This window comes from Podarcis tiliguerta (assembly GCF_965153285.1).
Source record: "Podarcis tiliguerta genome assembly, chromosome: 2".
Classification (NCBI taxonomy): domain Eukaryota; kingdom Metazoa; phylum Chordata; class Lepidosauria; order Squamata; family Lacertidae; genus Podarcis; species Podarcis tiliguerta.
The window spans coordinates 106,779,509-106,793,640 of NC_139535.1; the positions used below are offsets into that span (position 1 = coordinate 106,779,509).

The following is a 14,132-nucleotide window of genomic DNA, read 5'->3' on the forward strand; positions in this document are numbered from 1 at the left end:
CATCCATCAATATGTCGACAGTTGGAAATTGTCCCTTGTTCAAGCTCCGCTCGCCCTGTTGCTCAAACTTTGCTTCCTGCCTTGCCCTAGTACCCTGCCTCTTGGGTTGCATTTCGCTTCAGTGTTTATTAACCCCCTGCCTTTTCCTGAATTGGTTTGTACTAACGTTGGTTAGTATTGTTGGCTGTGGGTTGGGACAAAGTTACTGTTCTGGACCATATGCTTGCATCTTTGTAGTAAGAAGCAGCTACAGAATAGAAGGGCTCACTGGTTGTGAGAAATCCTCTTTAGCCCTGGAGCAGAAGAATTTACGGCTGGTTAATTTGTTGTTAGGGGTGCGGGTGGCACCGTGGGTTAAACCACAGAGCCTAGGACTTGCTGATCAGAAGGTCAGTGGTTCGAATCCCCGCGGCGGGGTGAGTTCCCGTTGCTCGGTCCCTGCTCCTGCCAACCTAGCAGTTCGAAAGCACGTCAAAGTGCAAGTAGATAAATAGGTACTGCTCCAGCGGGAAGGTAAACGGTGTTTCAGTGCACTGCTCTGGTTCGCCAGAAGCGGCTTAGTCATGCTGGCCACATGACCCGGAAGCTGTACGCTGGCTCCCTCGGCCAATAAAGCGAGATGAGCACCGCAACCCCAGAGTCGTCCACGACTGGACCTAATGGTCAGGGGTCCCTTTACCTAATTTGTTGCTGCATGTGTGCATTTGGTGGCTAACGGTTTCCTGTGAAGCCTTTGGCATAACCTCAGAGTGCAGTGAGGTTGAGGGTTGCAGAATTGAAATAATCACACATTCTTCTCTTGTTTTCTGCTGTTCCCCATTTATCTCCCTCTTCCTCCGGCGACCACTGTGCATCTGAATCCTATCAGTGGGTGGATTGTAAACTAATGTTATTCTAGAAATGTAGTTTTTGTGCTGATTTCCAGTTGGTTAGTCCGTCAAGGCAGGAGCCTGGCTTTTCATAGGTTGTAAAGTACTACATAGACCAGGGTGGCCTTCCAGATGTAGCTCCTATAAATCCAAGGCAGTAGAGCCAATGGTTAGGGATGGGGGGGTTGCAATTCAGCAACATCTGGGAAGGCCACAGGTTCTCTAGCCCTGTTTTAGCAGTTTGGCTGCTACTTCTGCATGGGTGCTTCTTATGCCACACTGATAATGTAGGCAAACAGAGAGCAAACACAAAGGGCATATTAGGCTGGTAACTGCCTACAGCAGTGCCATTTGCTCCCAGCTTTGAAAAATACACACTGTTAACTCTGCAGATTTGTGATGGTAGAGAACAAACCTCCAGTATTCCTGGAGACCAAGAGTATGCCTTGTCAAAGAGCTTTAAAAAACAAAACGGCAAGCCAGCCACAACTTCCTTATATATAAAAAGGTAAAGGGTAAAGGGACGCCTGACCATTAGGTCCAGTCGTGGCCGACTCTAGGGTTGCAGCGCTCATCTCGCTTTATTGGCCGAGGGAGCCTGCATACAGTTTCCAGGTCATGTGGCCAGCATGACTAAGCTGCTTCTGGCAAACCAGAGCAGCGCACGGAATCGCGGTTTATCTTCCCGCCGGAGCGGTACCTATTTATCTCCTTGCACTTTGACGTGCTTTCGAACTGCTAGATGGGCAGGAGCAGGGACCAAGCAACGGGAGCTCACCCCGTTGCGGGGATTCGAACCGCCGACCTTCGGATCGGCAAGTCCTAGGCTCTGTGGTTTAACCCACAGCGCCACCGGCGTCCCACTATAGAAAGCCCATTTGTTGTGCAATAGTGTGCATTGGTTGCTGGTCAGGCATACTCACCCATGATGAGACAATAGTTTGTGGCACAGTAATTTAGGTGGCAAAAGCCTTCCCGAATCATAGGAGTTGGAAAGGAGGCAAATGAGTTTTCACACACTCGTCAGCTCACAGATGAAACTCATACAATTCCGGTCACTGAGCACTTCCAGACTGCTCCTATTTTGAGGTGAGATTCAGTCAGATACTCCGGAGGTCCGTTCTTAACCTGAAACTGTTCTTAACCTGAAGCACCACTTTAGCTAATGGGGCCTCCTGCTGCCGCCGTGCTGCTGGAGGACGATTTCTGTTCTCATCCTGAAGCAAAGTTCTTAACCCGAGGTACTATTTCTGGGTTAGCGGAGTCTGTAATCTGAAGCGTATGTAACCCGAGGTACCACCGTACCACCAAATTCAGGTTCCACAATTAAAGTCAATTTGGTACTTTTGGGCAACAAACTCACTTCTCCAAATTGGATGTTTTGCAGCAAGGAAAGCGATGAAGAAAACGTACAGGAAGGTGTGGGATGGCAGTGACTTGATGTAGCATCACGCAACCTCCTTGCAAACACATCTGAACAAAGGCTCAGTAAAAAACAACAGCTGGCATGGTCTAACCCTGCAAACTGAGTGCCAACGAATTGGGGCGAATGCTCAATAAACAGGTCATCTGGAATTGACCCCCCCCCCTCTGTATTTTGCGAAGCACTGAGCTGAGAGCAGTTCACGTCGGATTGCCAGGTGTTTGATAATTTCCCTGTTTTTGCAATCGAGACAAACAGCAGAAACAGGAGGATTTTCAAGTCCCTGATGATGGACCATCATCAATCATTATATCCACAGGTCAACTTCAGCCTTATTCAGCTCCTGCTTTAATTATCCCTGTGTACTGCTGCAGCCAGAATTAGTCATCTCCATGATGCATTAACATAAGAAGGACAATTAATTCCCAGCACCACATGTCTCCCTTAAATGGAGATTCAGAGGACAAAGTAAAGTCATTAATGACACCAGATAATGCAGAAGGCGAGAGCCACTGCCAGGCAGTCTCTAGCTGTTCTTTAGGAAACGGTGTGTTACACAATCAACATATAAAATATGTAAGGAAGGCACATTTGGCTCATCACTTAACACAGTCTGGGTAGAATACAAGTGTCTACTTCCTTTCAAGAGCTATGTGGCAATGATAGAGGCTTCTGTCTGGGGGCTTTCTAGCAGTGGCGTAGCGTGGTTTGTCAGCACCCGGGGCAAGGCAAGTAATTTGCGCCCCCTAACCCGTGGATTTGCGCCCCCTAACCCTAACCCCCAGATGTTGCGCCCGGTGCGGCCGGCCCCCCCTGCACCCCCCACGCTACGCCCCTGCTTTCTAGACAGTGAACACCGCTGCCCGCCAAATGCATTAACTGTACTCCTGTTTGTAACTTTAAAACAAACATCAAAGAGCTGCACAGCCTTCATAAAAAGGTTTACTTCCCCCCCTTCACAAAATGGCTGCTTATTGCTGCAAAAGAAAAGGGCTTATTTGATGTTTATTTCTTTGCTGCTTGCATTTATTTATTGGATAAATCCCACCTCTACCTCCGAAGAGACTCAAGGTGGCTAACAAATAGTAATTCACAGGGAAATGTAATCGCTAATCACCCCCAGTGTACACTTAATCAATTAAGAGTATCTTCAACTAATAATTTTGCCTTTTATCTATAAAGTCAGTGATTCAAAGCAATTAATTTGTTACTGCCTATTTGTGCAGGTCTGCATTTTATTCTCTCTCTCCCCCCCCCCCCAATTTCTTCAGTCTGGGTAATGAGCTATAGCATTACTTGAAATCCTTTTGACCATGCTTCACTTTATAGGGGAAGCCAAAGGAGGCTCAGTACACAGAAATAATAAGCTGATTAAATTCATTGGGGTTTACTCCCATGTTTTAGGGTTTTTTGGTTGTAGCCTAAATGTATTTAGACAGCGTTTTTTTCAAGAACAGTTTTGCAGCTGGCAGGTACACCAAGGAAACAGTTAACGTCTAACGAACTTGTTAAAATACATTTCCTGTAACAGCATCACAAAAGGTGCAGACACAGAGGGGGAAGTGATGTCATTCACCACGAGTGATGTAACAGGCGCTGTTCAATAGGTGCCTGCGAGTCTCAGGCAAGCATGGACAACACAGATACAGTGGTACCTCGGGTTAAGTACTTAATTCGTTCCAGAGGTCCGTTCTTAACCTGAAACTGTTCTTAACCTGAAGCACCACTTTAGCTAATGGGGCCTCCCGCTGCTGCTGCGCCGCTGGAGCCCGATTTCTGCTCTCATCCTGAAGCAAAGTTCTTAACCTGAGGTACTATTTCTGGGTTAGCGAAGTCTGTAACCTGAAGCGTATGTAACCCGAGGTACCACTGTACTCAAAACGGCAATGAATATTCCAGCTGTGAGGGATTTCCCTTTTTGTCAGTAAGAAATGTTGAAATTTGAGTGTTGGGAAGAATGTGACCGTCCCACAACCTTGAGGGAATCTATCTGGTTTCCCACTATAAATGTGTAGTTCTGTTTTTGGTGGTCACTGCCCCTCTGAGAACGATGGAAAGAAAGAGATTGCAAAGTGGGAGAGCTTGCCAGCCTTTGTTTTGCTAGACCAAGATTGGAGGCATTCTTAGTATCTTTCCTGAGATGATAGCACGGTTCACATATTGAGAGGAGTGAGATTTGCAAGGAGTCAGTGCCCACAGGGCCTCACATCCCCAATGGACATTGAATGGAGGAAGCAGCCAACACAATGGTTCCATTCCGTCCCAAGCCTCTTGTGACACATTGGGTTGCGCTGGTGGCACGTGCAACTAAAGCAGGATGAATGCTCATTGTCATATAAAAAGGTAAAGGTGACCCCTGACCATTAGGTCCAGCCGTGGCCAACTCTGGGGTTGCAGCGCTCACCTCGCTTTACTGGCCGAGGGAGCCAGCGTACAGCTTCCGGGTCATGTGGCCAGCATGACTAAGCCGCTTCTGGCGAACCAGAGCAGCGCACGGAAACGCCGTTTACCTTCCCGCTGGAGCGGTACCTATTTATCTACTTGCACTTTGATGTGCTTTCGAATTGCTAGGTTGGCAGGAGCAGGGACCGAGCAACGGGAGCTCACCCTGTCACGCGGATTCGAACTGCCAACCTTCTGATCGGCAAGTCCTAGGCTCTGTGGTTTAACCCACAGCGCCACCCGCGTCCCCTTCATTGTCATATAAGTGCCCCATAAATCAGAATGAATGCTCAGTGAAGACCAGACACAGTCTAACCATTGCGTAAGCTTTGTGCAAGCAAATCAGGATGAATGCTCAATAAATGGGTCATCTGGAGAAGCCGGGCTCATTAAGTAGGAACAGAATCAAGCTGTTTTCATCAATCGTACCAACAATGCCTTCATCTGGAATTTGTCACTTTTTAATGTGTGGTGGAAGACAGAAGAGAGTTCTTTTTGGAATCAATGCACAGCTGAGGGAAGGCACCCAAACTCCTATTGGCCTTACATTTAAATTAGAGATATAAGAAATGCAAAAGGCAATTTAAGCATCCCTTGCAGTTAAATTGCCAAGAATCGGCTCTGTGCCTCAGCACATCCAAAGTGTCTTTTGCAAAACAAACCTCCACTAATCCGGGGTTAGGTGTGAGGGCGAAGAACATGTCTTATTTTTTTAAAAAAACACTGGTTCCATGTTTTCCATGTCACCAGACTTCCAGAGCCTTGCCCACGAAGGGTGGAACATACCAAACTCAGTGCCCTCCTTGTAGAAAGCTAATATGCCAAATCCTTTAGTTGTTATTCTTATATGGTTCATCCTCACTCCACCCTTCGGGGTTAGGCTGCTGTTCCCATTTTACAGATGGGAAAATGGATAGAATCTCATCAAAACGCCCATAGCTGTGCATTAATTAAAAGCACAGTCTCTTGGGGCCCAAGCCTGGACCTGTAATTGTATATGAATATCAAAATACGCCTCAATTTAATATGGATTTTTAAAAACTAATTTGGGAAGCTTCTGGCCACAATTTGCATCTTTGGTTCCTAATACAGTTGACAATAGTATACAGAGAGCATGTGTAAAGGTAAAGGGTAAAGGGACCCCTGACCATTAGGTCCAGTCGTGGCCGACTCTGGGGTTGCGGCGCTCATCTCGCTTTATTGGCCGAGGGAGCCAGCCATGTGGCCAGCATGACTAAGCTGCTTCTGGCGAACCAGAGCAGTGCACGGAAACGCCGTTTACCTTCCTGCCAGAGTGGTACCTGTTTATCTACTTGCGCTTTGAGGTGCTTTCGAACTGCTAGGTTGGCAGGAGCTGGGACTGAGCAACGGGAGCTCACCCCGTTGCGGGGATTTGAACTGCCGACCTTCTAATTGGCAAGTTCTAGGCTCTGTGGTTTAACCGACAGCACCACCCGCGTCCCAGAGAGCATGTGTGCATACCCCCAAACTCCTGCTTGCAGTCTGCTTTGAATCAGCTCTCCGCCTCCCTGTCATTTTAGGTATAATTGTGACCTATTCTCATCATCAAAAACCACCTTATAAAATAAACATACCTTTAATTGCAGAAATATGCACGGATGCAGCTTGTTGTGATGAAGAGGTGTGTCAGTCCACACCAGATTGCGTCTATGCAGTCAGTATTATTTTATTATTATTATTATTATTATTATTATTATTCTGCCACCCATCTGACAGGGTTACCCCAGCCACATGTGGAGAAATTCAAGCATGGTGCTCACCTGCCAGGGTAGGCGCAAGAGGGCTGAACAATCAAGGGCTTGCTGGGGTCCCCAACACCGGCAAAGAACCCACACCCCAACAGCACTGGCATTCTCACTTTGCACACAGGGCGTCCCAAGAAGGCGCTCTGAATTAATCTTGTGTCTATATGCCTGGCTTCTCCCATTAATGATGCCTCAGCAAGCTTGAGCTGCCTTATACAGTGGTACCTCAGGTTAAGTATTTAATTCATTCCGGAGGTCCGTTCTTAACCTGAAGCTGTTCTTAACCTGAAGCACCACTTTAGCTAATGGGGCCTCCCGCTGCTGCTGCCGCACCACTTCTGCGCGATTTCTGTTCTCATCCTGAAGCAAAGTTCTAAACCCGAGGTACTATTTCTGGGTTAGCGGAGTCTGTAACCTGAAGTGTATGTAACCCGAGGTACCACTGTATTTGAGTCAGGCTACTGGTTCATCTCGCTTCGATTGTCTACATCAGCAGTAGTCCTCCAGAGGTTGTGGACTACAACTCTCATCAGCTCCAGCCACTTTGAATTGTAGTCTAAAACATCTGGAGGTTACCATATTGGTGTATGTTGACTGACAACAGCACTCCAGGGTTTCAGACAGGGGAAATTTCCAGTTCGGGTTGCCACCTGTGTTCTGGTGAAATACAGGGTGGGGTATTGCGGTTGGGGGATGATTCCCCCCCCCATTTGTTGCTGAAGTGATTTCAAAGCAATCCATGACGATTTATAGCAGCCTGACAGGATGTCCCTTCTAGAATTTGTCTCACACACGAGAATTTGTAAATTTGCCTGTGCTTGGCTACCCAGAGCTTAAATACATGATCTTTCACATACCCTTTCAATCACATGCATTTGGGGAAGATCCCTGACTAGGAAGAGAGAGAGCGAGTGAGAGAGAGAGTACAGTTGGTACCTCGGGTTACATACGCTTCAGGTTACAGACTCCGCTAACCCAGAAATAGTACCTCGGGTTAAGAACTTTGCTTCAGGATGAGAACAGAAATCGTGCAGCAGCGGCACAGCAGCAGCAGGAGACCCCATTAGCTAAAATGGTGCTTCAGGTTAAGAACAGTTTCAGGTTAAGAACGGACCTCCGGAACGAATTAAGTACTTAACCCAAGGTACCACTGTACAGTCATACTTCGGGTTGAAGTAGCTTCAGGTTAAGTATTTTCGGGTTGCGCTCCGCGGCGACCTGGAAGTAACAGAGTGTGTTACTTCTGGGTTTCGCAGCTCGCGCATGCGCAGACGCTCAAAATGAAGTCACGCGCATGCGCAGAAGTGGCGAAATGCGACCCGCGCACGCGCAGTTGTGTGTTACGTTCTACTCAGGATGCGAACGGGGCTCCAGAATGGATCCTGTTCACATCCAGAGGTACCACTGTACTGGAAGGAATGCTACTGGAAGGAATTTTTTAATTTTCTTTTGAGAGCGAGCGAGAGAGAAATAAAGAAAGAGAGAGAAGACCTGAAATACAGGACAAAACCAGGGGCTTTATTTCACCCAGGTCAAAGACCCAGTTTTACACACCACACACCCACCCACGGCCATTTGTGTACACACGCACACAGGCTGGGAGCCTCAATGGCACCCCTCTGGAGGTTTCACCCAAGGCAAAAAACCTGGCTAGCCCCACTGTAGCTATGGCACTGGCACTTGTATCAGTACAAGATGTAGTGTTTTATAGTGAACTATGGGACAATCCAGTATTATACAGGAAGGGAGCAACCCTATTACCAGACCTATCTGGAGATGCTGGGATTCGAACCCAGTGCCTGCAGGAAAAGCAGATGTTCTGCCACCAAGCTACAGCCCTTCCCTGACTCTTCCTGATGTGCTGTTCTTCCCCAAGGAGCTGGCGCCGGCGTCCACCTCTGCACTGTGTGAGTGATGGCTGCCAAGCTCGCGTTACTATGGTGCCGCGGCAGTTAAGCAAGATAAAAGAAGGATGTTAATTGTGATGGATTTCTGCGGTGGGAAAAAAGCTAAGGAGAAAAAGGCTGAGTCTCCATGGTTGATATCATCCTTTATATCATTGTTAAAGAGGAGCCGTTTTTGATATACAATGCATTTGTCATCTTCTTGTGCTTCCTATGAAAATGTGTACATAGTACAGATACCAGAGAGAATTCAACACTTTATACACTTGAAGGCATTCAGAGATCGGTAGTTGGGGGGAAAAGAAATTATAATGGCACAATATCAAGGCTTTTGATGCTACTGGATGGATATATCTACACTGAGATGGCGCATATAGAGAAGTGTGTACGTATTTATCTATATATATATGTACATATATATATATTATAATAATATATATCGTATATTTTATACATAAGAAATATAAAATGAGCATGAAGTAGTAAAAACGGTCAAATTAAAAAGGGGGGAAAAGAGGTCAAACTCGAGCCCTATCTTCAAAAGCTTTCAAGCAGAGAAGTAGAAAGAACCAAATTAAAACTAAAGAAAGGTAAACATATCTCCACCCCCCCCCCTCCTCAATGCAGAGACCCCCTGCTTCTTTCCAGAAAGGTCCAGCCATGGCAGAGTTGCAGCGTCTTTGGGAAATAAGGGCCTCGATATATTTGGGAGGCTGAATACAAACAACAAACACCCCTTTCACAAGCAAGTCCGGACCGCCAAGCCCTGGAATAATCAGGATCGAAATAAAACAAAGCCTTTTCGAAAGGGAAAAGCAAATAAAACTAAGCGACGATGAGATTTTATTGCAAAAGCTCTTAAAGATAAGGAGAACTTTGGACCTGGGAAGGCTGCCCATGCAGCGAATCTTGGTTAATGTTGAGGGAAGAGGCTGGATCATGGCAGGCACGAGATGCTGTGGAGACCCAGGCTGGGAGAGGTCAGCCAGTTGCTTCCAAAAATGAAAAACCACCCATGTCGGCAGATCTCCTCTCCACCCCCCCCCCCAAATCTGAGAGCTGGCTCTGAAGGGCATCAAAACAAGCAGGCAAAAAGAGTCCTAGAGGCAGTTTTAGTAGCCATCAGGGCCCACGGCTCTTGTGGGGCTGCAGGTGGATATCTGGGGCACCTTCAGGTCATGTTTCTTCTCCAGCCCTTCCATTAATCCCCATAATATAAGCAGAACATCTGTCTTCCCACCACCACCTCTGCTTTTCCCTTCGCACCCACTGGGTCATAAGGCATAGGAGGAGCAGAGACCTAATCCAGTGCCACTCTGCCTCACACACACAGACACACCAGAGATGGACTTGAATAATCCAGATTTGCATTCTGGCTGCTAGATCTTCCAGCCTGTTCAGATCCCAGCTGGTGTACTTTATAACTTGGACAGCTCCGTTGACTTGTGGGCAAACCCCAGTCGAACCACCAACACTGGAGTGGGAGAAGGCATCAACAAATGCGAGCCTCAAAAGGTAGGGTGAGGAAGACCAAGTCACCCCTCCCTCCTCATCCCTGCCTGATAAGGCCTCTAGTTTCCAGCCCTGTCAAGCTGTACAGCTCAATGCAAAATTCTTATGGACCTTTCTCTCCTCCCAAAGAGACCAGGAGTGATTCACACATGCACCTTCTCTCAGGACAAAGCTGGGCAGACGTGCTTGCCAGATTCATTCTCCAAAACCAAATTCTGGCCAAGCCTCTCCACCAATGTCAGTCCCTCTGTTTGGCTGAGCAGTTGATTGGGCAATCTCTGGATAACAAACCTGGGCTTTTCTGAAGGTGGGATTGTCAAAACTGGACGACAGGGACTCTTCCAGGGTTTCAGGCAAGGGGCTCTCCCAGGAGCACTTGGGGGGTGCCAGGGATTAAACCTGGAGCCTTCTGCATGCCAAGCAGATGATCTGCCACTGAGCTATAGTAGGAATCAGGAGCAGGTGGGAGCCCCTTTTGTGAAGAGGTCATCCCCTCTTCATCCTGATAGTTTTCCACCAGCGCTCTTGTTTTCTCAGGATGGGCACTGCGAACAGGTTGCGTGGGAAGCTGAATCAGTATATAAGGAAGCCCAAACCACTCTGCCTAATCCTTCCCTCCCCCCCTGCATGGTACTTGATCCTCCCAGCTTGGGAAAGCTCCCTTCCAAAGGATCTTGGTGACCTCCCTGTTGTACAATCAGGTGGTTGTAACACAGTTGTTCCAAAACAGGACATGGTGGTGGGATTCTGCGTATCTCCTGCACTGGGTAAATCCAGGAGGCCTTGCTTGCTAAGACTTACAAGACTGTCATCTTCACTCCCCTGAGCTGATTTTTATTCCTGTCTATGCTGACGATGCATTAGAGCAAACATTAAAAAAAATAAAAATGTTTTACACCATTAGCATGCAATTGCCTGGAGACCCTCTATGTGTTTTTGATGGTGGTGTGTCCCTCAGCCCATCACTGCTGGCAAACTCCTGGCTGAATGTTAGGATGGGTTATGTCTGCCAAATGCCCGTAGAAATTAAGGGGCAACAGGTTTTCTGCGTTGCACCAAAGCGGAGCTATCATTGTCACGAGCCTACAGGCAAGTCCTTCCTGTCCTTTTGTAGTGTGGTGCTGAGGCAGGAACTGGCACCCTTACACATCTGCACAGCCAAAGAAATGATTCTGTGTCCTTTCTGCCTGTAGGACTGGGCTATAAGTTGCCATGCCTCTGTAGAAGGGAGGGGAGAGGAAACCCAGGGTCAAATTCAGCAGGGTAGGCTGCTTGCATCTTCTCCTTTCAGAAGCTGCAGAACCCTCAAGTGAGGCTCGTTTGAAAGCAATCTAGTATTGTACCCTACTGAGAAACGGCAGACTTCTCTCTGAACCTTATTTTTCACGTAACCCCTAAGAACATGCACAGAAGGGGCCCAGGGCAGCTCGTAGTAACACCAATGTTTTGAACTTTGGAAGAGCTCATCTGCCAATCATTCCTCTGCCTCTCTTGGGGGGTGAACAAGGCTGAGACCCAGACCAGGCTGGAGCAAAAGGGAATCAGGTAGTTGGGCAAGACAACAGGTGATATTCAGGTGGGCCCTCACAGTTCAGTTACGGTCTTGCTACAGGGAAAGCCTCAGCTGTGGCCTCCCACAACACACAGCAAGGTGGTGATACAGATGGCGGTGGGAGGAAGGGAATGGAATTTATGTAGCACCTCCTTTGGATACGGCAAGGGGCCCTTACGAAACCGAATGCTGCGGGGGAACAGTTTGGCTGGCACTCCTGTAGGTTCTTCTTGGCATCGACGTTGAAAGAAAAAAAAGGGCCTTCACGCAAGGTGGCTGACACCAACAAGGCATGGGGTAGCGTGGAGGCCAAAGGGGGGGGCACATAGGCAGTCAAGACTTCTCCGTATGTGGACTGGAGAAGGCGGTATCCTCTCCTCCACTTGGCAGCTCTTCTGTTGAGTTAAGAGTCTGAGGGCACTCACAGGGACAAGAGCAGAAACTGGTGTGGACCTGGTAGAACAGATAACCCCCACCCCGCCCCCCACCCCTCTGTCCAGTTTGCTCCGTGTGCGTATCGCTGCCTTGGCCTGGGGCGGATGGGTTGAGGAGAGGCCGGATCCAGCTTGCCTCCCCCTGGGAGTCTTGAGATAGAGGCCCTGACGAGTCAGTTGGCAGGTTCGTGGGCTGGGCCAGGGCTGCTCAGCGAAGGTCCTTCCCTTTGGTAGTGTTAGTTGTACATCCAGTGGTCAGTTAGCAAGTAAAGTCCTCAAACGTTCCCCGGGCCGGATGGTGAGGTAGGATGTTGGCCGCGTACGTCATGCCTGCTGGGTGGCCTCGGATGCTCTCGCACGGATTCTGGGTTTGCGGCGGGGGGAGAGGAGAGAGGAACACAGTGGGCATTGCAATTAGCACCGTAAACAGGAAATGATAATGAATGGGGTGGCGTGTGCAGTTCCAGGATTTGGGGACCTTCAAGCAGTGTGGCGTCCAGGTTTGAGTGCTGGACGGTGACCCGGGAGGCCAGGGTTCGAATCCCCGCTGAACCATGAAGCTCACTGGGTGACCTTGGGCCAGTCACTGTCTCTCAGCCTAACCTACTTCCTAAGATCAGGATCCAGGGAACAGTCACTGAGAAAGGTCACATTTGGTGTGTGCACCCGCATAGGGAGATGACTATCATATGTAACCTTTGACTCAACAGCTATGCTTAGTATCAAAACTTTCTCAGTTCCAAAATTTTCAAAGAGATGGTTATGTTGCATTGTGCCATGAGACTGGAGGCTACAGAATGACTACTTCATTGTGCGATAAGCTTTTAAGTGGCTGCCGGTCATTTTTCTGAATCCACTCTTGGGGGATCTCTATGCTGAAAACTAATTTAACAGTGATTTGGCATTATACTATAGAATTACAATAGTTTGCTATATTCTTAACCTATCCTGGTGTCTTCCAGATGTTTGGGGCTACAAGTTCCATTAGTCCCAGTCGGCCTGGTGGGGGCACCAGACTGGAGAAAGCTTATTTAATCCTACAGTTGTAAATAACAGTGACTCCCTCTTGCCAGGGCATCTTGGGAGCTGTAGTTGTGCATATGTGTGTAAAGGTAAAGGACCCCTGGATGGTTAAGTCCAGTCAAAGGCGACTATGGGGTTGTGGCGCTCATCTCGCTTCAGGCCGAGGGAGCCGGCATTTGTCCACAGACAGCTTTCTGGGTCATGTGGGCAGCAGGACTAAACTGGTGCAACAGGACACCGTGACGGAAACCAGGGCGCATGGAAATACCCTTTACCTTCCCACCACAGTGGTACCTATTTATCTACTTGCACTGGCGTGCTTTCGGACTGCTAAGTTGGCAGGAGCTGGGAAAGAGCAATGGGAGCTCACCCCGTCGCTGGGATTCGAACCACCAACCTTCTGATGGGCAAGCCCAAGAGGCTCAGTGGTTTAGTCCACAGCGCCACCCGCATCCCTATGTGTATGTGTCTGTGTGGTGCTGGTAAGGGATCCTTTGTAAAGAAGTGGCAGGCGCGTCTCCAAACTGCAAGTCCCAAAATTTGTTGTGGTTAATTGGGATAGTTAAAGTGGTATGAGCATGATATAATCAGTTACATTGCTAGTGCAAATGGAGGGGGGCGGGGGGAGCAATGTCACGTGACATGGGAATGCACGGCGCAATGTGGCAAATAGCTTAGACACTCACGTGACGTTTCACATCATCCAGACTCAGGGCTACCCCTTTGTCGCTGTTGTTGCTTTTGTGTTTCTTCTGGCATTTGCCGCGGCGAAAGAAGCGGAACTTGATAATCTAGAGATGGAAGTGAGGAGGAAGGCTGTCGGTTTCATGTAAACCATTTGCAAAACGGCCATGCCGTTTTGTCGCTTAAGACTGTGGCTGGTGCCTCAGAGCAGCGGAGAGGAAAATGGAGGGAAGGTGAGGGTGCTCCGTTAGCTGCTATGAGCATGTCTGCACAATGGTAAAGGAGGCAAAGATTGGGACCATCAGCATCTTGGTGCTGGGAAAACCTTGTGGGAGACGCTATAATGCAGCGGTAGCTAACCCTCAACTCAGCAGTCCAATTTAGCCCTGCCCATTTTTCTAGTCCCCCCAAGACCCCACCAATTTTAGCAGGGGAAGATTAAAATACAGCATGGGATTGAGCAGAGCCTATGGCCCTGGTGGAGATGCAAATCACCAGTGTGGTGTAGTGGTTAAGAGCAGTG

The 14,132-nt window shown here is 48.4% G+C and overlaps 1 protein-coding gene across 4 annotated transcripts in view; it reads right to left on the minus strand.

The window, feature by feature from the left end:
• Positions 1–8,537: 8,537 nt before the first annotated feature.
• The window catches only part of ASIC1 (acid sensing ion channel subunit 1), a 211,875-nt gene continuing 206,280 nt past the window's right edge, over positions 8,538–14,132 (minus strand). For all 4 annotated transcript variants that reach the window (XM_083427642.1, XM_083427640.1, XM_083427641.1 and 1 more), the window contains 2 exons: positions 13,612–13,716; positions 8,538–12,266 (listed from right to left, as the gene is read on the minus strand). In XM_083427642.1, coding sequence (XP_083283768.1) covers positions 12,162–12,266; positions 13,612–13,716 — 210 coding nt within the window. In that variant the 3' untranslated portion in view covers positions 8,538–12,161. The remainder of the gene's footprint in view (positions 12,267–13,611; positions 13,717–14,132) is intronic.